Source organism: Anolis carolinensis, chromosome 1 (genome assembly GCF_035594765.1).
Source record: "Anolis carolinensis isolate JA03-04 chromosome 1, rAnoCar3.1.pri, whole genome shotgun sequence".
NCBI lineage: Eukaryota > Metazoa > Chordata > Lepidosauria > Squamata > Dactyloidae > Anolis > Anolis carolinensis.
The window spans coordinates 101843712-101871088 of record NC_085841.1 but is presented as its reverse complement, the minus strand read 5'-3'; the positions used below and the strand labels follow the sequence as shown (position 1 = coordinate 101871088).

The window sequence follows — 27377 nt, the reverse complement described above, 5'->3', positions numbered from 1 at the left end:
ATATGTTTTCCCAATGTTGTATGCACTTTACCCACAACTTGTGGGAACAGGTCTTATTATCAGTTGTGGTAGTTTTTCCTAAGAACATTTTTGTGGCACTGAAGAGCAGACTGCACTCTCTGAGAATCAGGAAAACCTGATTAGAGTAGAAGTTGCAATTCTGTATTTGATTGCAAGTGAAATATCACTCAAGAGAAAGCTGCTCTTTAGAAAGCAAAAATTTCATCACAGCTCAAGTATGGTGTTTATTTATTAGTCCCTCAAATGGAGAAAACGAGATCCTTGAGTTTGCAGAAATCCCCACTTCTTATTTCCTTGGGAAAAAGTCCACGTTTTCTAGACAGAGCAAATTACGGTCATGTTTTCCCAAAGCCAGTGTTGTATAGCAGTTTCAGCACTAAACAATGACATTGATAACTCAGGGTTCAAATCTTTACTCATTCATGGAAAACCGAATAGGTGACCTTGGGCAAATTGTGTCTCTCAGTCTCTGTGGATGGCAATGACACATACATCCTGAACAAATCTTGTCAAAAAATCCCCATGATTATGTTCCCTTTGGATGGTCATAAGTCAGAAATATATTGAAGGTGCACAACAACATGTTTCCCCATATGACATAGCAATAAAGTTTACTGGAAACACTTCTAGGCCTCTTGGTTGCTTTCCCTCCACCCCACTGTCATTGTACTAAGGTCAAATATGTACACCAGTTTAGGCTTAACCAAATACTCACAAGTCATTTAATGTATCAGAAAAGAATGTTAGGAACACTAGGTTTCATTTTGAACACTGCTTATTACATACATTAACAACCTGACCCTGCTGATGGCACTTGCCCAGATCATAATCCTCCTCCTGCTTCTCCAAGCTCATCTCAGGTTTCAGAGAAATGGTGGAGGAGAACTCTTGTGCTACACTAGACTTTGGAGCAGAGACACATTTAGGGAAGCCCTAAAGCTTTGCATAATAAGTAACCTCCAGTTCCTTTCTATGTGAAATGAGAGATCTCCCAGTCTTTCTCTGCAGGTACCAGAGAGCTTTGGGAAGCATTGGTGGCAATCGTAAAGGGTTACCTGCTACTAAGCCAACTTCTTGTTCCAGTGATTTGACACTAAAATGTGCCCCATAACCACTTCGAACATCACAGAGTGTGCCACTTCAAGATTCTAGATATTTGCTGGTGGTTTTTCTTTGGAATCCAGCTTGTGTGGGCAACTGCTGAATGGAGATCCACAGCCATTTTTTTATACTCTACACCACTGATTAGTCCAGGAAATGGTATTTTCAAACTTGCTTTCAACTAGAGGAATAATGTTGACCATAACGCAAAAAAACAGATTGCTGCCTCTGGATATTTTAAGATTTCATGTCTAGAAAATTCCACATCCTTCACTATGTTTGCAAACACATCATGATGCTAACTCAGATTAGTAGGAGAAATGAATATCAGCATAACTGCTGAACAACTTTCGGGGACTGGATGTCATGAGAATATGTCTACATTTGTGATGATCTTTCATGTAGATATGCATTCAATTAGCATCTCTGTAAACTGCATTCCTGTAATCATAGTCACAGACATTTTTTGAGGCCATTACAAGCAACTGGGAGAAATAAAGCTGGTCTACCAGTGACAGGAAAGTCAGGAATTACATGGCAGAATTTGATTTTCAGTTGGTTCACAAATGCATGTGAATCACCAGACTAGTTAGCAACTGATTATTTGCAGCTGCAATTGACTGTACTGAACAGCAGGATAGTGGTATGAAAACCCTGCAGCTGTGACAGGTTGCTCACAAAGGCAATGTAGTGATGATCAAGCAATAAACATGCATATGTGAGGCCTCTCACAGAAAATCTAAAAAAACCCACTTTCCCTAAAAGTTTCAAAGTTCTTTTTTTTGCTTCTGAGTTTACACTTGTGATTACAAAAATAGGACTTAACAATAATAATATTAACAGTAATAATATATGAATAATACAAAATAATTATCATTATATACTTTTTAGAGAAATTATTAACACAAATCAGCAAAACAGACCATACTACCCCCTCCATTGGATTAAAAAAAAGATGTCAGTGTACAGTTATATAAAGAGCAGGTCCTCAGTACAAAAAAAGAAGGAGAAACAGTTGAACATGGACAGCTCTCTCTAAGGCGACATGTTACCTTCCATCTCCTTTCTGAAATTACATTGGGTTTGTCAGGTGTTTATAAAAAACATCAGAACTTGGCTTGCTTCAGTTTATCGATGTGATAACAGAGTTTCAGTGCTGGTCCCAACTTCAGGCCCAAATATTTCATGATCATGTCGCTTTTCAATAATAGCAAAGCATTGCCATCAATCTCCTAATTGAAAAAGAAAGAAGAAATCAGAAACACGGACTATCATTTTGAAATATCTTGCAAGGGAAGGAAAATATTGCTACAATGAAATCAAAAGAACTAGCCTGCAAAGGTATATGTTTCACTGACAATTTGAAGAAACAGGAAAAAGTCAACATTTTTCTGGTGTCTGTCGAATTGGAGTGCTTTTAATTTTGAAGAGTATGATAATTTGTACATCTTTAACTTCATCTCTCACTTGAATAGCACAAATCTTAAAAAAAAAAACAGATACAAAACAGTCACATTTCAGGAATGAATATATTTGACTATTATTTCTCACATGTTGTTTGTGTGAATTACAGTGCAATCTGGTACCAACTGACCAGAGACGAAGTCTTGATGGCACTCTGTAGGTCTTACATATGAGTATGTTGTTGTTAATGCTGATGTTGTATGCCTTCAAATCATTTCTGACTTATGGCAACCTGATCATGGGGTTTTCTTGGCAAGAGTTGTTTAGAGGGGTTTGCCTTTGCCTTTCTCAGAATCTAAGAAAGCATGACATGTTTGAAGTCACCCAGTAGGTTTCCACCATTGAGCATGGACTCAAACCCCAGAGTCATAGCCCAATGCTCAAACCACTACGTCACTCCACTTCCTGACCCATATAGAATTGTACATTTAATTTAATTTTGTGCAGATTCACATTATTTTGTGCAGATTCACATGATTGTTGATGACAAAATCTCAACATATTTTCCCCAAAGATTGGGGAGGGGGGCACATAAAAGAAATCTGGCAACAAACCATTGTGTGATTTTGCATAAACAACAACCAAAAGACATAGCCAGTTTTCTTCATCAGTGAGCCAAAATGATTATGTACCTTGAGGTTTTTTTTTACATATATTAACATTTCTAATGAGAAATTAATATGCATTGAAAAGACCACATAAACCAAAACAACAACCAACTATACTTGCTTATCGGCATCCCAAATACCCATAAGTAATGAAATGTTCAAATGTTCATCTTACTGTACTTCTCACTTTGAAATTGGTACATGCTGTGTCACTTTAAAAGAGATGCATGCCGTGTCAAGGAAAGCCCCAAATCACTACCTGTGAATATTTTAAAAGGGCAAATGTTACAACAGAAGCATGTGTATGCTTTGCCCTTGATGATGAAACCAGCCATTAAGACTTACATAAAATGTTGCATTGGAATATTCTTCCATGCTTTTTGCTTCCTGATTATATTCATTTATCCATCCACTTTTTAATTTAAAAAAGTATATCATGGCTTTTATCACCTGAACTCAAGAAGATTAACAATTATAAATTAAAAGCATGCATAAAATTATATATTGATCTTGAAGGTGCTAAGCAGGGTGAGGCCTGGTTAATATTTGGATGGGGTGCAGCCCCTGATAGCCAAGCCATACCAGGTGCTTTAGGCTGTAGTTCAAAGGAACGAATGGGCAAAACCGCAGTATGTATCTCTTGCCCAAGAAAACTATAAAATGGATGAGGTTTATTTAAGTTGACAAACAACTTGAAGACACATAAAACGCAGAATGAATTAACAGCAACATAGCAGCACAGCAGTAAAACACTAAAACAGAAAACCATATATATAAATGTTTCGGGGCTTGAAATTTAATGACAGAGTCATTAAAATGATTTACCTAGAAACCTAGCAAGTTCAAACAACTCAAGGCTTTAACTTCCTGGTAAAAATCCATTAAATTAGGGGACAAGATAAACTGCTCTTCTGTAGCCTGGATGCAACTACTTTAGATAGGCAGATATCTCCACCCTCCTCCAAAATAATTGTAGTTCTGGTTTTGATGGGACAAATTGGAGGTCTTCTGCATTTTAGAGATTTCAAGTTTTTCACAGGAACATGTTCCTTCAAATACATGCATGCACATCTCTCACCTGGTTGGAGACACGTGTATTTTGTATTTGTAGTTATTACCACAGCTAGAAAAACTAGGGGAAGCAGTGCTTTGAAGTATGGCTGTGTGGGAAGCTCTCAGTATATTATTGCAGAATTTGAGAGAAATGTTTGGTGAGAGCAAAATAGCATGACAGTCACTGACCCACCATGGACTCCACTGTTAGAGTGGATTCCAATTATAGATCTTATCTGTCTTAATAATTTAGACAATAGTTTATAACTGCTGCTGGGGTTTATGACCTATATGCGCCTCACACACTTGGCTGAAAGACAGGGGAAATATACAGCAGCTGGAAATATTTCATGTTGCTTTCTTAAGATCTAATCCTGAACAAACTGACTGCCAAACTTAATATTTCAAGCTTAGAGTTAAGCTCTGTGAAAAGGCCCACCAACCAACACAAACAGGCACTAAATCAGGAAGCTGGCTTCACTGTGACTACTCAAAGTGTAACACACTGCTTAAAGTGTAATATTGCTGGTAATGAAACGGCAATGAAAACATGGCTCTGCCAACCCAATGTCTTTGTTCTGTTCTGCTGTTCCAATGAGCTAAAGAATGACTTTGCCCAGCAGTGAAGTAATGGTATTCAAGCAACACTATAAAGGGCAGTAAGCTAATTGGAAGAAAGCTAGAATAATCAATACAAAGATGGTTCGGCTCCATGAAACAATATACACTTTCCGTTATAATATCCATCATTGGAACAGGCAGGATATCATTCTGAAAGAACAGCTTTAATTGGCCTTTCCTCAAAAGCTTTACTCATCCTTCAAGATTCATTTTCCAGTTACAAATCAAAATTAAAGGAGTTTTTTTAGATCATTTTGCTCAATGTCAGGTTGGATTTTGCTGTGTGTTAGCTTTCTTTGATCTTAATCTGCATTCCTCAATGCTCTCCCTTCTAAACTGTGTTCCTGCTCTTTCCTTGGTTAGTCTCTCCAGAAACACTATTGCACTCCTTTGGAAATCTAGAGGGTGGGCGGATGGCTGGCAAGGAAAGCACACCATGTTGTTGATCTCCTCCAGGACTGGGTCACAATCTCTCAAGCTTGGTTTTACTCAGTTCCTTGTTTTTCCACGTTTAAGTTCACCAGTTTGCAAGTTTTTAAACAAAGGTTTGCATGAATATTTTGGCATATTTCATGCATGCTTCTCCTTAATTATTTACTCACGAGGGCCCTCAAATGACAGCACAAGACCTATAAATTATCACTTAAAACATTTTAAAATCTAATATTAAAAACCAAAATACACACTGTATACTATTTTGGGTCTTCACTGGAGTTTCAGCCAAGATGGTCAGACCTCCCTTTGGAGCAAGTTCTATAACTGAGATGAGATGTTATTACTGTCTTGTGAATGATGTTCAGCAGTGGAACTCTGCATCGGAGTGTGGTGGAGGCTTTGGAGGCTTTTAAGCAGAGGCTGGATGGCCATCTGTCAGGGATGCTTTGAATGTGATTTTCCTGCTTCTTGGCAGGGGGTTGGACTGGATGGCCCATGAGGTCTCTTCCAACTCTATGATGCTATGATTCTTTGATTTTATGGTGGCAACCAACAGCTTCTATGCCAGTAGGATAACTGAATTCACTCTGGATTTTTAAGCAGCTATCTTTTCCCCACTGTCCTACAAACAACCAAAGGAGATTCACTATGCCACTGACATGGGAGTTCCCAACCACCAGCGTCTGTGTGCTCACCAATCTAATCTTTCAGCGTGACCAGCCAGACCATAAAGCCTCAGCTGAAGATCACAGATCTCATGTAGACTCATAGATGAGATCAGCTTTCACGTGGCCTATATGTGAATATATTTCCCAATACATATATTTTTGGTGAACCATTTCTCCAATATAATGTGATTCTGCACACTATGCCCTGAAATATATGCATTTCTATTTATTTTACTCAAGGCATTTATTTATTGCCTCTTGACCCCCTGGGGTTCCTGAGGCAATGAATGAACAATTCTGTGCCCATTTTTTTCTAATATGTGGATTTATATTATATACATTTTCTATTGAAATGGACATTGGAACATTTGAGAATGTGTATGTTAACTGCATTTTATTTCACCAAGGAAGTGAAAAATAGGTTAGGTTTGCATTAAAATGCAAAGCAAACAGATCTCTATTCCTTTCCCAATCTGAATGCAACTTCCCTGTAGAGTGATACAGTGAAAACCGGTGGGAAGTTGAACTCATCATGATTAGCACCTGGGCTTTCCGCATGTTCAGTAATCCTGACATGTCATGGCAAAATTACTTGACTGCAAAAGCAAGTCTTTCAGGTGCTACTCGGGAATGTCATCGGCATTCAGGGCTTCAAACTGAATTATGCACCTGCTCCTTAGAACCGTTTAACTAACGGAAAGACACAGCTAAGGTTAATGGAGTAATCACTTGTCTCTCACCTCTGGGGTCTTCCTGCTAATCCAGTTTAGATATGAAGGTTGAACAATTGCAGGGAAATGAGTAATTCAAAGGCATAATTGAGCTGAATTGTGGGATGGCTTTAATCAAGCATCAGACCTCTTGTAAATTTCCCTGGGAAGCTGACTGAATTATAAGGAGGAGGTTAGGCAAAATGGAGAGCCCATCTCACCTTTCAATCCAAATCTGCCATTCAGGGCTTGAAAAAATGGGCATGTTGGCTGGGAGCTTGAGATGTCTCCCAAGGACTTCCAGTACAGTATTTCCAAGGACTCCAATATTGCACTGAATACAGGAATGTTAGATGGTGCCATAAGAACAGAAGAAAAGCCCTGCTAACTCAACAAACAGATCCAGTTGCCTAGCACCTGCTTTTCACAGCAGCCTCTATGGTGCTTCAGAGAAAGTCACAGGAGGCTTATGAAGGCCAGAGCTGCCTGTCTCCCATTTCAATCCTACCCCCAGTAACCTGGTCTACCATCTTCTGTTGATGGGCTACATTTGGCTTAGATGCATCACAAGTTCTGTAGTTTCTCTCACTGAAGATTTGACTTGGTGTGTTTCCCTGAAGACAAAATGTATTCTGTTATTGACAACTCCCTTACGTACATGTTTTCTGAAGAGTTCCACGTGAGGTCCTAAAGCATGAGGGTCGGCATCTTTTACGAACCAAACTACATCATCAACAGTCCATGTCAAAGGATTCTTGCTTGTAGGTCGAGCAGCATCCTGTCTTTCTGGTGAAGGACTTGAGGCTAGAGAGGTTGAAAATGCAGGGGGAGATGGAAAGGACACAATGCATTACAAATGAGCATAAGTTTTGTGTATGCTTGCAGGGTCACCATTTAAAAAAATATTCTACACCATTACTGTTTGTTCATGAAAGACAGGTTCAAGTGAAGAAGGGAGGATGTGAGTACTGAAGAGAGTTAACTATGTACAACAAGCTCCACTCCATCCACCAGATTTGACCCTTGTCCTGGAAGAAACACAGGGTTTGCCATAAACCCGTGTTTTAAAACCCTGCCAGCAGGATATAGTATGATATGATGTGATACATCACTGTTTAATAAATATGCCATTCAAGCTCAGGAAAATACTGCTATCAAGTTCAGGAAAATATTGGGCAGAATCCAAATGGCTAGAGATGATGGATAAACACATCCAGCATGGGCAAGTTCTAATGAGGAAGGAACCTCAAAAAGTGCAGTCACAAACAATTCCATGGAAGAAGAAAAATGGGAAACATCTGAAAAGGCAAGGTGGCTGCACAGTAAATCTGAGGAAGTGAAAAGAAAAAAGAGCACATATGAACAATGAAAGGAAGGACAAATAATCAAAGAAGAATATAGATGTGCCACACAAGTTTACGGAAATGGTTTAAAGGAAGCTAATGTTAAGTGGGTTGAGACTGGCTAGGCAAGCAAGGAGCAATCTAATGTGTGTTTTTTTTCAGAGCAAGAGTATGAGTTAGTAGCAGCTAAAGTAAACTAAGAAAAAGCAAAGAAATTGGGAGGAGGAGGAGAGTAACTGGGACATTGTAAAAAGCAGCTGAAATAGTGGACAGCAATAGATTAATCGGGACTGTACCTACCTGCAAAACTGGGACAGTTGGAGGATATGAAATCCCAGATATCCATAAGACGCTGCTATGTCAATTAAAGTGGAATCACAGTATTATGACTGTGTAATGTGAAAGGGCACAAGGAATATTGGCGAGGACGACAACAACATATAGACATGAACTTTCTGTTTTGTTTGATTCATCATACAGTACTCAGAAGCTGGAACTTCTGGCTTAATAGCAAAAGCAACATCTCAATTTTCTGTGTCCCACTTTTAATACACTCCTCCCTGCCTTGATTAACAGAAAGCCCTTGTGACCAGGGCTGTAGCCGGGGGGGGGGGGGGGGTGTAGTAGTTCACCCCCCCCCCGAAATTTTTCAAATTAAAAAAAAACCTGGTTTACTCAAATTTTCAATCCCCCCCCAAAAAAATTTTTTTTCTGGCTATGGCCCTGCTTGTGACAACCCCTAACGCTCTGTTTTCAGCACAGGGCTGTTTTCCTGTGTGATGTCCTCCTTCCAATCTCTGGCTTTTTTTTTTTTTTAAACAAAGCAATGTCCCCAAAGAGCACCTATTTGGAGAGCTACTAAAACTGCACCAAGATGAATGTTGCACATGTGACTTTTTAATGGCATCAAGCCTAAGATGATTTAAGGTCATGTCAGCCCTCTTCAACATTAAATCAAGGCAATAAAGTGCATTGGGATGAAAGTGCATTTATGTTTTTTATTCTTAGTCTCTGTAGAATTATAAATCTGTACTGCTATCTCTGCACCCTTTTTCCATCTTGAACTTTACTCCCTTTGTTTGCTCCTCTCCCCTTTCAAAGTGCTATGTTTTGTTAGAATTAATTTTTCCTTCTGTCTCTAGTATGTGTGTGTACATGTGAGAGAGTCTGCAGGAAGAATAGGAGGTGGATGAGCTCAGAGGAGATGGCGCCATGTAAAAGAAAACCACTGTTTATGTGGTGCTGTTGATTCACACAGGGTCAAACTAGATGTGTGAAGAGGAAGAGCATTTACTGTGTTAAACCTTCCCTATGCACAGTATTCTTGGCATATAGGTTGCCATGAGCAGAAACATATGTGTAAATGTAATTTGTTTAATTAAACACTTACATATCATGATATTGTTGTTGTCATTGTGTGCCTTCAAGTCATTTCTAACTTATGCAACTCTAAAGTGGTAACTAAAACAGGTTTTCCTGAGGCAAAGGAGTTTATCACACGAAACAGCAATTTGCAATTACAGTAGGGCAACTGTGCCTTTGGCTGGGACTTGTCACATGAAGTCGTTTCTCTTCTATGGTTCTCCAGGTGGAAAGCAATTTGGAAAGTGTTTTTTACAAACACAAATAATCTGTTAATGAACTTTTTTGTTAAAAAAAAAACCCTTCCAACAAAGAGGACAACAGAAGAGGAACCTCGCTGTAATTATGGTATGCCTGCCTAGTTTGCTAACTCATGAGAGTGTGTGACTTTCCCAAGGTCACTCAGTGGATTTTCATGGGTAAGTAGAGATTGAAACCCTGTTCTACAGAGCTGTAATCCAATGCTCAAGACACCATATCATGCTACCTGGAAAATGTGAGTCAACACATAGGTTATTCAAACTGTTTAATGGCTCTGTTGTGTTCAGGACTAAGAATAGGATTTGCGCCAACTGATGTTATTCTGAGTTAGTTTTTGCATTTCAAAAATATCAACTGCAATAGATTTGCAGTGTGCAACATTTGGGTGTGCAGACTTGGGCTGATGAGCATCATTATTGAGGGCTGATGTGAAATACAACAGTGTCATTGCAGCCTGAACAAATATCTGTACTGGGAGTAAAGGGGTCACTTTAAGTCTTCTCATTAGAAGGCTATTACTGGTACTGCTGACATGGACACAGGCTGTTCTCCAGGATCCCTGAAGAACAAAGGCCCTGCTCAATGGCTGAAAGGCCATCTGGAATCTCTGGCATATAGCTATAAAATAACACGACACCACACAATATTTAGTTAATTATTCTAAGTGCATGTGAAAGTCTAAGCTAGCAATTCATAGGAAGAGGAAGCTATAAAGATCCATGCTTCGAATGTGCAGTCTTCTAACCACATCAGTTCTGTTATCCTTCCCATTTAAGGAGGCATCTTCTTTCCTATAGGCTTTATAACATTGCTTATTGATATCAGGATTGAGAGAATACTTTCAAAAGGTAGGTCCTCCACTGAACATACAAACAAGTTAATCTCTACTTTATTTTTCTTAGATAAATACATACAATATAATCATAAGTGAAAGGTTTTTCAGATGCATGGGAATTTGTAAGGAAACACTATTTGGTCCCAAAGAGGTCCTTAAACTACATCTTTCAGAAATTCCAGAAAGGAGAAATGGGCACAAGTAACCAAAGGAAAAAAAATCTATGCATGGATTAAAAAGAGTTAAAATCTTCTTAGAGTTTAGATATTTTGGAAATACACACACGGAACCTAGGCTTTACCAACAGTGCCTCTTGTTCAAAATATTGACTTAGTATGCTAAACATTCATAGCAATACAATATGACCAAAGCCTGCAATTAAATTAAACCAACTTCTTCCAAAACGACAGGCTACTTACAATAAAATGTTGTTTTCAGAAGAGTGAAACCAAAATGATAAAGGGGGTGAATTAAGTTGACTGTGAAATAAAATTATTGTGGGTTTGAAATTTTTTGTTCTTTTTTTTGTTTTTGTACCTTAGAAAATACAGGGTACAAGGAGCAAACACAACAGAGGTGAATATAAAGTTGTGCATGGTGTGGAGAAAGTGTTCCAGAAGTCTTTAAAAATAAATCTCTTATACAGGGTAAGCCGAAGTCATATGATGTACATGATTCTATTGGACTGTACATTTAATTTAAAATAAATAAATAAAGGAGTTATTAAATATTGAAACCTTGTCATGACTGGGTTGTTTTGAGTTTTCCAGGCTGTATGGCCATGTTCCAGAAGCATTCTCTCCTGACGTTTTACCCCCATCTATGGCAGGCATCCTCAGAGGTTGTGAGGTCTGTTGGAGACTAAGCAAGTGGGGTTTATATATCTGTGGAAGGCCCAGGGTGGGAGAAAGAACTCTTGTCTGGTGGAGGAAAGTGTGAATGTTGCAATTGACCACCTTGATTAGCATTGAATGGCCTTGCAGCTTCAAAGCCTGGCTGCTTCCTGTCTGGTGGACTTTTGGCCCACCCTAAGCTAGAGTTATCCAATCAAGGGGAGAAAAGGAAGCATGCTTTCCCACTGTTTTTTTTAAAAGTAACTTTTATTTCCTTGGAGAAGGGTTCATAACTGATTTTATAATCACTTTGAATTCTCACCATTGTTTCGTTGCCTTATTATATTTTCCACTTGTAGTTAAAAATCCTCATTCCAGTACACAACACTGTGTATGATTCAACGATGGAATCCACTATAATAAAGTGTAAACTCTGCCAGTAACTGGGACTACTTTAAAAGGAAACTTAGAGACGTTCATCAAAGATGTGCTACTAGTTGTAATTTTTTTCATCATGTCAGAAGCAACTTGAGAACATACTGCAAGTCGCTTCTGATGTGAGAGAATTGGCCATCTACAGAGACGTTGCCCAGGGGATGCCCAAATGTGATAGCTGGAAGGCTTCTCTCATGTCCCCGCAAGCTAGAACTGACAGATGGAAGCTCGCCCCGTCTAGCAGATTCGGCAACCTTCAGGTCAGCAACCCAACCTTCAGGTCAGCAGTTCAGCCGGCACAAGGGTTTAACCCATTGCGCCACCACAGCTCCATATGTACTGCGTGTGTATAATAAGTATTATCTCTAGATTCAGAGGAAGTAGCCTGTTTTTTGGGGGAGGGGTTTTGTTGTTTTTTTTTTTGTTTTTGTTTTTTTTTGCAGTTCCTACAAACACAAACTGCTGGGTGCTGTTGGTTTCATATCCTGCTTGTGGGTTTTCCAGAGGCACATGGTTGGCTTCTATACAACTGGATTACAAGTTCGGAAGCTGCCTAGTTCTTCATCAGAAACAATGGTCCATATAGCCAACTTCTGGATGTGAGCAACTGAACAGACTATGAAAGAACTGGCCAGGCTCAATCCTGTTTAGCATATAAAATCAGACCAAAACTAGTGTTTTCAGAGTATTATAGTGGTGCTATTAAGGCACTTAAGTAGATATTCCTTTGGTAAGATCCAACAGGGCATTTGTGCTCTTCAACTCCTTAGATATTTATGTTCCTTTTTAGAATATCTATATATTTGTGGTATGTTACAGTATACCAGAAATCCTGGAAGAACTGCCTAAAATGGACTATATTACCCAAGTATTCTCAAGTACCAGAGCAGAATGCAAGTGATACTGGATGACCTCTAACCCAAAAATGGGGGTCTAAGCCAGGCTGTCAAATACACTGGATCCATGCTATAAATACAATATAATTATTACTTTGAAGTTGGTTCAGGAAGCAATTTGGATTTAGTCAAAAGAATTGTTGCATCATCGGTTGACTCCCCCAATTCTTCCTGTATAGTGAATGCAGCTCTATTTATTTATTTATTTATTTATTTTTAATTTAATTTTTCTTACTGTAGGAGCCCTACTGGTATATAAATCCTCCAGTTATGCACCTGAAATTATTCCCACCAGGGATTAAATACATTAATAACGATCTCATCTCTCACATGTCAAAGGTATCCTGGGGCATTGTGTCATCAGAATTAATCAAGATGATAAAGAATGCACAAATTACAAAGAGAGAGGAGGGTTCGGCACCAATAATTATCCTTAAAGATCATAATTTAGGTAAAATCCAATTTCCCGGCTTTGGCAGGTGGCAAGAAAAAAAATGTAAATGAAACATGGGGTGTTTAGAAATTCAGGAGAATTTCATAGAGAAAATGAACCTCTCAATCCATTCTTGAACAATATCTGTGAATGGTCATGTAGCATCTGGGAATAGTTAGGAATTCAGATAAAGCACTACAATATTCTTACTTGACTGGACTGGCTAGCAAAGCTCATACCATCTAAACAATTTACAGAACAAGTGAACTAAAGAAGGCATCCCACAAATAATAGTATTTGCACATTTTGTAGGGAAGTATCTAATGGTGTGGGCAACAGGCGGATGGAAGGGCAGCAAAAGCAATGGCACTTACAGGAAGAATGAAGGAGGCAGTGACGGCTATTTCTCAATAGGCATGTCTCAGATTGTTTGTTTGTTGTTGAGCTATACAGAGCAATCAATGTATGTAAGACTGTGTGATAGAGATTTGATGGGCTCTTTCCATCAGAATTATACACAAAATTTAAACCATTTTCATTTCCAAAGACTTATTAAAGTGTTATAACTGCTCATCATCATGTAAGATACCAGGATCGTGTAGGAACACGATTAAAATAATTCATAAAGCAAAAATAAATTAATAAATAAAAATAAATCAAAGAGTAAAGGAGATTCTTCGGTTCACATTGGATTAGAGAGGAATCTAAAGTGGACCTGGTGGATGGAGAATTCAGGGAGATGTCAACCCCCAAAGTAATATTTCCTAACTCTTTTGACATATATAGGTAAAGGTAAAGGTTTCCCCCTTGACATTAAGTCTAGTCTTGTCTGACTCTACGGTTTGGTGCCCAACTCCATTTCTAAACCGGAGAACTGTAGTCGTCTCCAAGGTCATGTGGCCAGCATGACTGCACGGAGTGCCGTTACCTTCCTACCAGAATAGTACCTATTGATCTACTCACATTTGCATGTTTTCGAACTGCTAAGTTGGCAGAAGCTGGGGCTAACAGCAAAAGCTCACCCCGCTCCCAAATTCAGAAAGTTCAGCAGCTCAGCGGTTTAACTCACTGTGCCACCAGGGGCTCCTTTTGACATATATAAGAGCAGTCAATTATGCTAAGTAATTTGTGTGCCTTCTCAAAGATCCCACAAAAACCTTGTAGTCCAGGAAAATAACTTTTACAAAATTTGCTCATAGAGCAACGGGAAAGACTGGCATTGTAAGGCTGCCACTCTATCCCAAGAAAGCTTTTCCTAATCCAGAGACTGTATTTTTGAGGTATTTCAAACAAAAAATGCATGGTTTGGCATAGGTTTGTGCTGCTTTTCTTATGACTAAGGACCTTGTGTACAGATTTATTTTATGCAAGTCCTTCTGTTTTCTGCACTACTAAATCAGGGATAAAGATTCTCAAGGAACTGCTCTCATGAAAAATAAGAAGAAGAGAAGGGGAGGAGGACAAGGAAGAGGAGGAGAGAGTAGTTATTCGGCGCTCCCTCACTGCAGACTTCTCCAAGGAAACACATATTTCATTAAAACTGAACAACACAAAAATCAGCGAAGAGTAATAGAGCCTGGAAGGATTTTAAAAACGTATCCCATACAAATTGTGATTAAAGACTCTGTGTTTATTAAAACCATAGCTTAGCTGAGTTTCATTCTGATGAACTTTATTTTACTCAGTCCTCATGTAATTCCACCAATGTGAGAAAAATATGTTATGAGAACAAACAGTGAGATAAAACTATCTGATTGCAGGAAGTGAAATGCAATAGTGTAATAATAATTAGTTGTAATGTTTTTTTTTTCTGAATTCTAAAGCTATTGGGGATTTTAATTATGCTGGCTGGGAATAAGGTAATACATTTAGAAAGTAATTTGAGTAAAATATTTAAACATAATAAAAACAATAAAGTAAATTTCTAGTTCAGACATGAGGCATCCACATGTTGTATCAAAATGCTCACTACTCCTCATTCAAAGCTTGAAAATAATTTCTTTAAATGAATGTGTTAGCCCTATTTTGTTAGAAAAATCATAAAGGTACAATAATGTGATGTAGACTTTATTTTTTGTGTGTGTCAGGAGTGGCTGCAAGTCGCTTTTGGTGTGAGAGAATTGGCCTTCTGAAATGATGTTGCCCAGGGGACACTTGGATTTTTGATGTTTTACCATCCTGTGGGAGGCTTCTCTCATGTCCCCACATGGGGAGCTAGAGCTGACAAACGGGAGCTCACCCCACTCCCTGGATTCGAACCGCCAACCTTTCAGTCAGCAATACTGCCGACATAAGGGTTTAACCCATTACGCAACTGGGGGTTCCATGCAGACTTTATGAAAATGGACAAATATGAGATTGAAATAGAATGTAAAGTAGCTACAAGCTCAGCCAAATAGATTATGAGGTACATAAAAGATTTTTATCCCCAAATACATCCAACAGATTAGATCTGTGCACAAATTAATAAATCAGTGGTGGGAGGTTGTTCGCACAGCATGGTACCAAAGCCACCCCAGCAGAGGGAAGAGTCTGCATGGCTGGATGGCCACCCTTAACGTCACCAATGAAATGGTTGCTGGTCATTACTTGTCACAATTGCTGACACTGGTAGAAGTGCCAGAGTGACTTGGGAGGAAGAGGGAGGAGGGATTACTCTGGTTAGCATCAAACATGAGCAATGGCTATTAGCAATGTTGCACTCCGTGGTGACAGTGACAAAGAAGACAAGATGGTAAGTGCCATGCCCTGTACCTGGGCCACATGAGCCTGGGGAAAGTGGAATGATAGTATCAACTTTTTAAGTGGAGGGCCTGTTCATGGTCCCTCAGACTGTTGGGGGGCTGGACTATGATGAAATAGTCCAAAATTCAAATTGTTGTTGCTGTGTGCCCTCAAGTCGTTTCAGACTTAGGTCAACCCTAAGTCCAAAGTTTAGGACAGGGGCCAAGTAAATGACCTTGGAGGGCTGCATTCGGCCCATGGGCCTTAGTTTAGGGACCCCTGGTATAAACAGTGGTGACGCCCTGAGTCTGGGAAAGTGGAATGACAGTGTAAACAGTAGTGACCAGTTCCCACTCAGAACCAGCCCAATGATTTACATGCCCCCATAGCAAGTGCGTTCCAGAGTGTCAGGGAAGCTTTGGGACATCCCTCCACTTTGGGTAACATGGGACAAGGCCACATTAAATGTCTTTGCCAGATATGCAGGATACATCAGCTTCATACATCATGTGGACACCATGAAGTCCATTTATTCCCACCCTGCCTTATTTGGCCCATGCAAATGGGCTGCTAGAGGGTTTGGATCAATTTATCAAAAGCTGCTGGTGACACATTCAACTCCATCCTTGAAATGCCTCATTTTAGTCCTTTGCACAGATAGTCTCCTCCCTGTGTCCTCCCAATGCCACCTCTCACTAATAGGAGGCACTTCTGCTTTAATTTATCCTATTCTATCTTAACCTAACCCTCTTGAGGGAGGTAGCTCTTGAGGGTTAGGATTGCATTTGTAAATCTGCCTTTAAAAGGAAAAGAAATGTATAGTTGACACTTTGCTGATTAGAGCAGAAGAAAGGGCCTTTTTCAGATTAGTTATATTGACCAGGTAATAGAGATCAATTTCAGGGCAGGTACGTTATCAGAATAAATGAATCCAAGGCCAGTGGGGGAAGTACCAAATACATTTAATGACATCCAGACATTATTTTGGAGGTGGCTCTTAGTAAATGGCACAGTGGTAAAAAGTTAGAGAGTAAACTATGTTATTTCTATTTAAAAATGAAATATAACAAAATGAAACGCACAATCATATCAAGAATGATGCACAATTTGTAGATTTTATAAGGATTGTGTCACAGACTTAAGGAAACGGTAGAAAAAGTACAAAATTCATGTATTATAATTCAATACATTTTCCTACCCTTCAAGTTTGTTTTTGCTTTTTAAAACAGTAATTAGGAACTACTTTGATTCTAGTTTTTAAGTATATTAGAATTCATGTTTGAACATTTCATTTCCTTCTTTAATAAGGAAAAAGAAACCCTGCCGGGCTTTTGAATGAACATAATCAGATTGTGTCAAGGACAGAACGCCACAAGATTCAAAGTAACAGAGTTTATTAGATTACAGAACTCAAAAAATGCCCGTAAAACACAAGGGCCAGGCAGTTTTTGCCTTTAGGAGCAAAAAGGGGCAAAAGTAAATGTTCAAAAGATAAACCGGATTAAACCGGAGTTTAATCCGGGTAAAAACAAACTGCTTGCGTCAGCCTGGGTGTAAACGAAACGAAAGCCAAGGAACAAAAGATACAAAGAATGCAACTAATTGGCAGCAGATTCCTCTCTGCTGCCAACACTGTGTTTAGAGTAACTTGCGTCGCTCCCCCACACACACAGCAGACAGGATCTCCAACACGAGTAAATCAGCCAAGGATTGTAGCAGTTGAGTAGACCAGTTCCGTTCCGTAGATCAAAGCCAGAAGCAGACGTTTGTAGTTTTTCCAAGTCCAAGAAGGGGGAAGACAAGCCGTGGTCAGTTCAGTCCGAGTTCTCAAAGCAGGAGATGGCGTCCGTCAAGAAGACGACGGAAGGTCAAGCTAATAAGAGTAAGCACAGGTTTGCACAAACAAATGCCCACACAATCCCTCCCGCCGTCTGACCCTGGATTCCAATCAACTTACGTCACAGCACAGGAAAGCACACAAGTCTTCAGGGAAGCGTCCCACACACACACGGATCCCAAGCGTTTGCCCAGATTACCTTGCCCAACGCAATTTGCAATTGCTCCCAAGCCCCATTTTATGCCAGTTACAAATCTTCATCACTGTCAGCTGTCCTCCTTAACCCGGGCGTTTCCTCATCACTTTCCTCGTCAGAGCTGGAACACCTCTGACTACGCCCAACAGCATCTCCAGCTGTGGATCCCGTCCCATCCCTCCAGCTAAACCATGGGTCTAATCCTGAAGGTCCCCATTCATCTTCTGTCCCATCATGGCCAGTGGCACCCACTTCCTCCCTTACCCGAGTCCAATCCATCTCATCCTCCTCTGAGCTAACCAGCCCCTCCTCCATTCTCTCCGTAAACCCTTCGAAAGACTCCTCGTCAGATGGTGCTGCAAATATGTCTCGCAGTCTTTTTCTCTCTCGCTCCTCGAGAGTATCTGACTCTCGAGGAGTCTTACGCCCACGTCTGTCAGTAACAGAGCCATGAGGCTCAATCATAACACTATCCCCTCTCACAAAGGCCTCCTCCCCCGATGGCGGAGAAGTGGCAGTGATACCCTCCGCTATAGCACCACGACGACTAGAGGTATCAAGTTTCAACAGCGAACGATGAAAGACTGGATGGACCTTTAAACTAGACGGTAAACGCAAACGAAACGCAACAGAAGAAATCTTTTTAACGATAGGAAAGGGACCCAAATACCGAGGCGCAAACTTTCCCCCAGCCTGTTTAATATGTTTGGAAGATAACCACACCAAATCCCCTTCTTCCAACTCCTCCCCTGCCTGCCTGTGGCGGTCAGCCTGAGTCTTCTGCGTTGCCTTAGCTTCCAACAGTAAGCGACGGGCAACATCATGCAATGCAGCCATTTCCGAAGAGCGGTACACAGGGTCCGAAGAGACCACATTGGTCGACGGCGCCACACCTCCCCGTGGGTGAAAACCATAAGTTAGCTCAAATGGCGTATGCTGACTAGACGTGTGCACCGCATTGTTGTAAGCAAATTCCGCCACCGGTAACCACTTTACCCAAGCCGTGGGTTGATCTAAACAAAAACAACGCAGATACTGCTCTAAGAGCCCATTAACCCGTTCCGACTGTCCATCCGTTTGCGGATGGAAAGCTGAAGACACGTTTAACTTAGTCCCCAAACACTCATGGAAGTGTTTCCAAAAGCGTGACACAAATTGCGGAGCCCTATCTGAAATAATCACCTCGGGTGCTCCGTGCAAACGATAGATGTGCTTTGTAAATAGTAAGGCCAACGTAGGGGCCGCCGGAATGGTTGAACAAGGAATAAAATGAGCCAGTTTACTAAATAAATCCACCACCACCCAAATACAAGTATAACCCCCAGACTTAGGCAAATCTGAAATAAAATCCATGGAAATGATTTGCCATGGCCTCTCCGGAACAGGTAAAGACGATAACAACCCTCTAGGGCGCCCAACAGGCGTCTTACTCTGCTGACAAACGGCGCAGCTGTCACAAAAGCGCAGAATGTCTTGCCGCATCTTTGGCCACCAGTAGCTCCTGGTGATAAGCTGTACGGTCTTGAACCTGCCAAAGTGCCCAGCCATGGGTTCGTCATGGTGGGCTCTAATCACCTCCAACCTGAGGGTCCCTACTGGTACGTAAACCTGCCCCCTACGCACCAATACCCCGTCTTGATCCTGGAGATGCGGCAGTATGGTACGGTTACCTGCAGAGAGCAGCATCAGTTGCTCCTGAGTCCACACATCATCCTTCGGAGCCTCAAGGATCTGGTCATGTAACCCAAGCTCATTATCTACAACACACAGAGAGGCAGTAGGCAAGATGGTCTGACATACTACCTGCTCATTGGTCTTAAATTCCGGCTTGCGGGATAAAGCATCGGCCCGCAAGTTTGCCTTCCCCTCCACGAACTGCACCTTGAAGTTAAACCTGGAGAAAAACAAAGCCCAGCGGATTTGACGCTGGTTTAACTTCTTTGCTGTTTGCAAGTGCTCTAAGTTCTTGTGATCAGATCTGACCACGATCTGGTGCCGTGCCCCTTCAAGCCAGTGCCGCCACACCTCAAACGCCACCTTAATCGCCAACAACTCCTTCTCCCATATGGTATAGTTCTGCTCGAAGGGTGTTAGTTGCCGCGAGTAAAATCCACAGGGACGCAAGGTCCCTGAGGAATCCTTCTGAGACAATACAGCCCCCAACGCGTAGCTAGAAGCGTCCGCTTCTACCACGAACGGTCTGTCAACATCAGGATGGGTTAGTATGTTGTCCGATTGAAAACTAGACTTTAGTTGTAGAAACGCCTCGTGAGCTTCCCGCCCCCACACAAATGGCTGTTTCTTGCGCAGAAGCTGCGTCAAAGGTACCGTGAGCTTTGCAAAATTCGGAATAAACTCCCGGTAGTAATTAGCGAAACCCAAGAACCTTTGTACATCCTTCTTAGTCTTCAGCTCCTGCCATGAGTTGACGGCGTCAACCTTATGTGGGTCCATTTTAAGTTCCCTACCTGACACTACATGACCTAGGAACTCCACTTCAGGCACATGAAAGACGCACTTGGAAGCCTTGGCGAAAAGCCCATTAGCCCGCAGTCGGTGCAGAACCTGCTTGACATGTTGACGATGTTCTTTCTCGTCCTTAGAAAAAATCAAGATATCATCCAAATAAATCACTAAAAATTGATCAATTAGGTCCCTGAACACATCGTTCATGAACCTCTGGAATACCGCAGGAGCATTACAAAGCCCAAAAGGCATGACTCGGAACTCGTGGCATCCGAAACACGTGTTAAATGCCGTCTTCCATTCATCCCCTTCCCGTATACGGATTAAGTTATAGGCCCCCCGCAGGTCAAGCTTGGTAAAGACCTTAGCCCCTTGCACCCTTGATAACAGTTCCGAGATTAAAGGGAGCGGGTACCTATCCCGAATGGTGTATTTGTTTAGGATCCGATAGTCACAGACCAGCCTAAGTTCCCCAGTCTTTTTGGCTACAAAGAATACTGGTGCCGCAGTTGGAGAACTAGATGGGCGAATAAACCCCTTGGCTAAATTTTCATCTAGAAACTCCCGCAAAGCTTGCCTTTCCGGTACAGTCAAGGCATACAGCCTCCCTGCTGGCAGTTTCGCACCTTCTGCCAACTTGATGGCGCAATCATATGGCCTGTGCGGTGGTAATTTGTCCGCTTCTCTTTTACAAAATACATCAGAGAACTCCCCATACTCAGCAGGCACTCCCTCCATATCAGAATGAGTAACATTTAGAGTGCAACAGTCCTGCCTCTTTAAGATCACTTTACGTGTTGCCCAATCTACTTGTGGGTTTACTACAGCTAGCCAATCCATCCCCAGGATCACATCATATCTAGGCAAGCTCGTAATATCCCACACAAACGTTCCCGTTACTCCCTGCACCTCCCACGTTACTGCTGAGGTTTCATGGTTAACCACCCCAGTCTCCAGCAGTCTCCCATCTGCTCCTTCCACCCACACGTCGCATGCCTTGCGCACTCTAGGAATGCCATGCTTCTTAGCAAACTCAATATCTACATAGGAGACCGTAGCCCCTGAGTCCAGCAGTGCCAAAGTAGAAACAAGTTCCCTTCCCCCAACAGATAATGTAATGGGTACGAAAACATGCTTCCTCCCCTCAGTTGACTGCTTGAGGAGCCCTAGTGCGTTGGACTCACGTCGCACTAGGGCTGGCCTTTTCCCGAAAGCTGGGAAGGTTTCACATTACAATTTTTGGCAAAATGCCCAGCATTCCCACAGTACAAACACAAGCCCAGCTGCCTCCTACGGCTCTTTTCCTCTGTAGACAGCTTTTTAAAGACCCCAAGCTCCATGGGCTCTTCCCCCATCACCACAGGTGCCCTGGTTTCATGCATGGGTGGCGCACACATTGCTTTTGAGTGTTTACGAGCCTCGAACCTTGCGTCTAAACGCAGCACCTTAGCTACTAAGGCGTCCCAGCTTTCAGCCGGCTCCAAGCGTGCTAATTCATCCTGGAGCATATCACTTAACCCGGCAGTAAATAAAAGCATGAATGCATTTTCCCCCCAATCCAGCTGGTGGCGATACAGGTTAAACTTATTTAAGTAATCCAAAACAGTCCCCTTTCCCTGTTTCAACCGATACAGAGCCCACCCAGCGTTCTCCGTGCGGAGAGGATCCCCAAAAGTATCAGTTAACAACTTTTTGAAATTATTCAAATTGTCCTTGACTGGGTCATTTCCCAAAATTAAATTAGTGGCCCATTGTCCTGCGGGACCGGTCAACAAACTCAAAATAAAGGCCACCTTGCTAGTGTCTGTAGGAAAAGCATGAGCACTGAGCTGAGAAAAATAAAGCTCCACTTGTGCCAAAAAGGTTGGCAACTTGCACCTGGTTCCGTCAAAGCGTTCAGGAGTCAAAACATGTCCTTTCACAGCCTGAGCTGTTTGGCTAACGGTAAAAGCCGTTTGCAATTGGTCTACTTTGGCCCGTAACTCATCCATCGTCTTCCTGACGGGTTTATTGCTGCAATAAACTTTTTATGGGCGTTGGGCAATCTGTCAAGGACAGAACGCCACAAGATTCAAAGTAACAGAGTTTATTAGATTACAGAACTCAAAAAATGCCCGTAAAACACAAGGGCCAGGCAGTTTTTGCCTTTAGGAGCAAAAAGGGGCAAAAGTAAATGTTCAAAAGATAAACCGGATTAAACCGGAGTTTAATCCGGGTAAAAACAAACTGCTTGCGTCAGCCTGGGTGTAAACGAAACGAAAGCCAAGGAACAAAAGATACAAAGAATGCAACTAATTGGCAGCAGATTCCTCTCTGCTGCCAACACTGTGTTTAGAGTAACTTGCGTCGCTCCCCCACACACACAGCAGACAGGATCTCCAACACGAGTAAATCAGCCAAGGATTGTAGCAGTTGAGTAGACCAGTTCCGTTCCGTAGATCAAAGCCAGAAGCAGACGTTTGTAGTTTTTCCAAGTCCAAGAAGGGGGAAGACAAGCCGTGGTCAGTTCAGTCCGAGTTCTCAAAGCAGGAGATGGCGTCCGTCAAGAAGACGACGGAAGGTCAAGCTAATAAGAGTAAGCACAGGTTTGCACAAACAAATGCCCACACAATCCCTCCCGCCGTCTGACCCTGGATTCCAATCAACTTACGTCACAGCACAGGAAAGCACACAAGTCTTCAGGGAAGCGTCCCACACACACACGGATCCCAAGCGTTTGCCCAGATTACCTTGCCCAACGCAATTTGCAATTGCTCCCAAGCCCCATTTTATGCCAGTTACAAATCTTCATCACTGTCAGCTGTCCTCCTTAACCCGGGCGTTTCCTCATCACTTTCCTCGTCAGAGCTGGAACACCTCTGACTACGCCCAACAGCATCTCCAGCTGTGGATCCCGTCCCATCCCTCCAGCTAAACCATGGGTCTAATCCTGAAGGTCCCCATTCATCTTCTGTCCCATCATGGCCAGTGGCACCCACTTCCTCCCTTACCCGAGTCCAATCCATCTCATCCTCCTCTGAGCTAACCAGCCCCTCCTCCATTCTCTCCGTAAACCCTTCGAAAGACTCCTCGTCAGATGGTGCTGCAAATATGTCTCGCAGTCTTTTTCTCTCTCGCTCCTCGAGAGTATCTGACTCTCGAGGAGTCTTACGCCCACGTCTGTCAGTAACAGAGCCATGAGGCTCAATCATAACAGATTGCCTTGTTAAATGCTTATATTAAGCTTAAACAACTTGTGATGTATCATTACAGCCCATCAGTCAACTACTATAGCCTGTCAGTTGCTTTGTTTTACAGCCCTCTGGTCAGACTGTATAAGTCTGAGGAACTGGATTCAGTGTTGTGTGGCTAGAAAGAATAGACGTATAATACTTAGAATAAGCCCACCAACATTTTCTGCATCAGGCATGTTATGGAAGCTCCATAAGAACACATCGAAGTGCCAAATGGCAATTCTGAAGAACTGTCCTGCCATTGCCTTACATTCAGTGAATGTACACTTGCTGAAGTGGGGTCAATAACAACAGACTCGGCCAGTTTAGTATTAGTTAGATTGCATGATTTCTAAAAGGATAGGCACATAGGTATATTCATAGGATTCTTATAAATCAGAAGTGGGAAATCTTTGTTCTTTGAGATGTTGTTGAACTCTGCCTTTCATCAATCCCTGTCAGCATGGTTGATGGTCAGAAATGATGGGAGATGAAGTCCACAAGCACAGTTTCCATACTTCTGATACAGACAGTGATTTCAGGCAAGTCAAGCTCAGGATTTCTTTCACAGTCCCAATCCCACTGTGAACACAAGTCAATTCTTCCCCTTTACCAGTTGTTCTCAACCTGGGGTCCCCAGATGTTTTGGTCTTCAACTCCCAGAAATAATAATAATAATACTAATAATAATAATAATAATAATAATAATAATAATAATAATAATAATAATAATGCTTTATTTTTCTATCCTGCCACCATCTCCCCGAAGAGACTCAGAGCGGCTAACATGGGGCAATGCCCAAAACAAAACAAAACAAAACAAAGCAATTACAACGAATATCAAAACAAAAACAGTAATAACATAAATCAAATAAAATAAACAATTTAAATGTTTTAAAATACTGTACAATAAAACACATAAAATCAGAACAAATGAGTAATAATACAGCATCAGCCACTGAAGATAAAAGGGGTCGGTCATATAAAACACAATATCCATAGCTTTAATAAAGTGTGTAAACAACTGTCAGAGAGTCAACTGGGATAATATGGGATAAGGTAAGGTAGGAAGGAATTAAAGTGCTAAGAAATAATGTCTCGGTGAAAGGGTCTATCATGTTGGTGAATTAATCAAACACACACTGAAATAGCCGTGTCTTCACAAAGGCAGACAGGGTTGGCGCCAATCTAATTTCCCTAGGGAGGGAATTCTAAAGCCGGAGGGCCACCACAGAGAAGGCCCTCTCCCTCGTTCCAGCAAGCCGAGCCTGCGATAGAGAAGGGAACGAGAGGAGGGCCTCCCCCGATGATCGAAGAGATTGTGCAGGCTCATAGGGGGAAAGGCGGTCACAGAGGTAGATGGGTCCCAAGCCGTTCAGGGCTTTGTAGGTAAGTACCTGCACCTTAAATTAGGACCGGAAAGTGAACGGCAGCGAATGGAGCTCCTTAAACGGGGGGTTGACCTAATAGCTGGTAAACTGGCCAGGATTTCTGGGAGTTGTAAGCAAAAAACATCTGGGGACAGCATGTTGAGAACCATTGCCTTATACTTAAACCACAAGAAACATCAAAGCATGGAAATGGAACTCAATCTTAACATAATCAGAGTAAATGTTGTGTCATTATTTACCACTTCTGTTTCCCTCCAGATAAGTTCCATTTCGGGTTGGGCTTGTTGTCTGGTGCCTCAGACTAGTCGATGGTCCCCCAGAAGCTATTTGACCAGAACGATGACTACAGGAAGAAGACGATCCTCCACCATGGCGTCCTTCTCCAGAACTCTGCCTCATAGAGTACACAGATCCCATACAATTGAAGGCAGAATCAGAGGGATCTACACTGTAGTGTTTTGTTGTCACTGGCTCAATCAGGTAATCTTCAGGTATAGCTGTTTCTGCCCAGAAGGAAAGAATTTCAGGGGTTAATAAATGAAATAAATGAAAACCCCTGATTTTCAACTTGAGCTAAAATGTTTTTTTAATCTTTTCTGTTTTCACTCGCTCTTAAAGCTATCAGACAGATAGCTTAAATCCATTAGCAAATTGAAGTGTGAACAAAATTGAAAGAACTGTGGTATGTGAGTTTAATTTATCAATGAGGATTCATAATAGAAAATGGATTTGAATTAATTTCTGAGGCAGAAGCTTTCCAGTTCTAAAATTAATTAATAATACACAAACCAACGATTTAGGTTAATACACTTAACTTAAAATGTTGGTTGACTGCGGTGCTTGGTATGTTTCTCAACAGTTAAAGCAAGTATATTATTAAAGAAGTATCCAGACTGAGATGGCTCTTGGGATGCTGAGGCAGAATTGTATTTGCCTAATGACATGGTGCAAATCATCAAGTATGGGACAGGCATGCCTCAGAGGGGTGTCAACCCAAATCCAGGAGAATAGCCAGAGAAAGCCAACCCAAGTCTAATTTTAATCACACTTTTGATTGAATTGGTGCATAAATAACAAGGCTTAGGCTCAAGTCATACAAGTAGGACTGCAAGGCTGAACAAGAAATACCTTCCCCAGAATTTCCACTTTAATTTTTACACCTTTATCACATTTTATGGGGACAACATTGCACTATTTAAGCTGTCTCAATGCTTAAATGTCTAATTAATACCCTCGTGGGGCAATCTCTCTTTCTCTTCTGCTCTCTTTGTATCTCTCCTTCTTTAACTCATTTCTCACTGGCACTAGTCACATTATTTCTTCCTGAAACCACCCCATGACTCTATCCATGTACCTTTTTAAGTGCTACAATATTTTTCTTATAATGGGATGACCAGATGTGACCCATCTATTTGCAGCACCATGATCTCATGGCCACCCAGCCTTGCTCCCTGTTTTAGTTATGCTGTTGGTTCATCTAATTGCAAGACCTGCTTCCTAGGCACCATGTTGAGTAGATCCAATCAGTTCTAAAGCCTTAGTTGAAAGACTACCTAAATATTTAATATCTGTTATTATTTAGTACATAATGCTGGGGTGACTTTAATGTCTATTTCAGGTCTCAGCTCACTCTAGGACAGACAACTCATTAAAATTGTTATCAGAAAATGATTTAGAAAAAAAAAACCCTGACTGAAACAAAGGTAACCTTACCACTTCCCAAACCAACAACTCTTAATCCTAAATTATCTTTGTTATTATCAAAACACTACAACGAAGAAAAGGCTTCACAAATTGCAGAGACATTATAGATCCCAAGAAGAGTTACTTTGCTGCTACTGCTGCTGCTGTTGGAATATCAGTTTTACTAACCTTTGTCTCCATTCCCATATGGCCAAAGAAGTGGCCTCCAAGTGTAGACCCTCCTCTCGATCCCGCCTCCATCGCAAATGAGGTTGGTGGGAACAAGGGAAAGGGCCTTCTCAATAGTGGCCACACGGCTCTGGAACACCCTCCCCAGGGAGATCAGACAAGCAACCATCCTTGTTGTGACTGCGCCTTCGGGGATTATGGTTAATGGTGATGGGATTCGAAGAGGAAGAAAAAACCCTCGTGATGAGGGTTCACTGGAGGAGTTGCGAAGGAAGCGACCTAGAGAGCTATATGGGGGATCTTCTGAGGAAGATTCAGATGGGGAGTTTGGGGAAATGGATGCTGAGGAACAGGTGGTGGCTGGGGAAGTGGGCACTGAATGGGCACAGCCACCGGAGATGTCTGGGGATTTGGGGCCTATGGATACTGCTGAACCTGAGGTTTCTGCAGGAGCTGATCCCACTTGGGATGCTTGGAGAAGGGAGGATGGTTCTTTAAGTGTTCATGGGGCTAAGTGTGGGCAGGATGATTGGGACTCCGACGAATTGCTAGGTACTCCGGATCCACGAGCTCTAGCTGTGTGGAGTTCGGACTCGGAGT

At 41.7% G+C, this 27377-nt stretch overlaps 1 protein-coding gene across 2 annotated transcripts in view; it reads right to left on the bottom strand.

Moving 5' to 3' along the window:
• Positions 1 to 232: 232 nt before the first annotated feature.
• scml4 (Scm polycomb group protein like 4) overlaps positions 233 to 27377 on the bottom strand; it is a 125291-nt gene continuing 98146 nt past the window's right edge. The window contains exons 6-8 of one of the 2 annotated variants that reach the window (XM_008120805.3): positions 25145 to 25402; positions 7340 to 7485; positions 233 to 2354 (exon numbers count right to left, since the gene is read on the bottom strand). In XM_008120805.3, coding sequence (XP_008119012.1) covers positions 2229 to 2354; positions 7340 to 7485; positions 25145 to 25402 — 530 coding nt within the window. In that variant the 3' untranslated portion in view covers positions 233 to 2228. Of the gene's footprint in view, positions 2355 to 7339; positions 7486 to 25144; positions 25409 to 27377 lie in introns of both variants that reach the window. The other variant, XM_008120802.3, reaches the window with a different exon arrangement.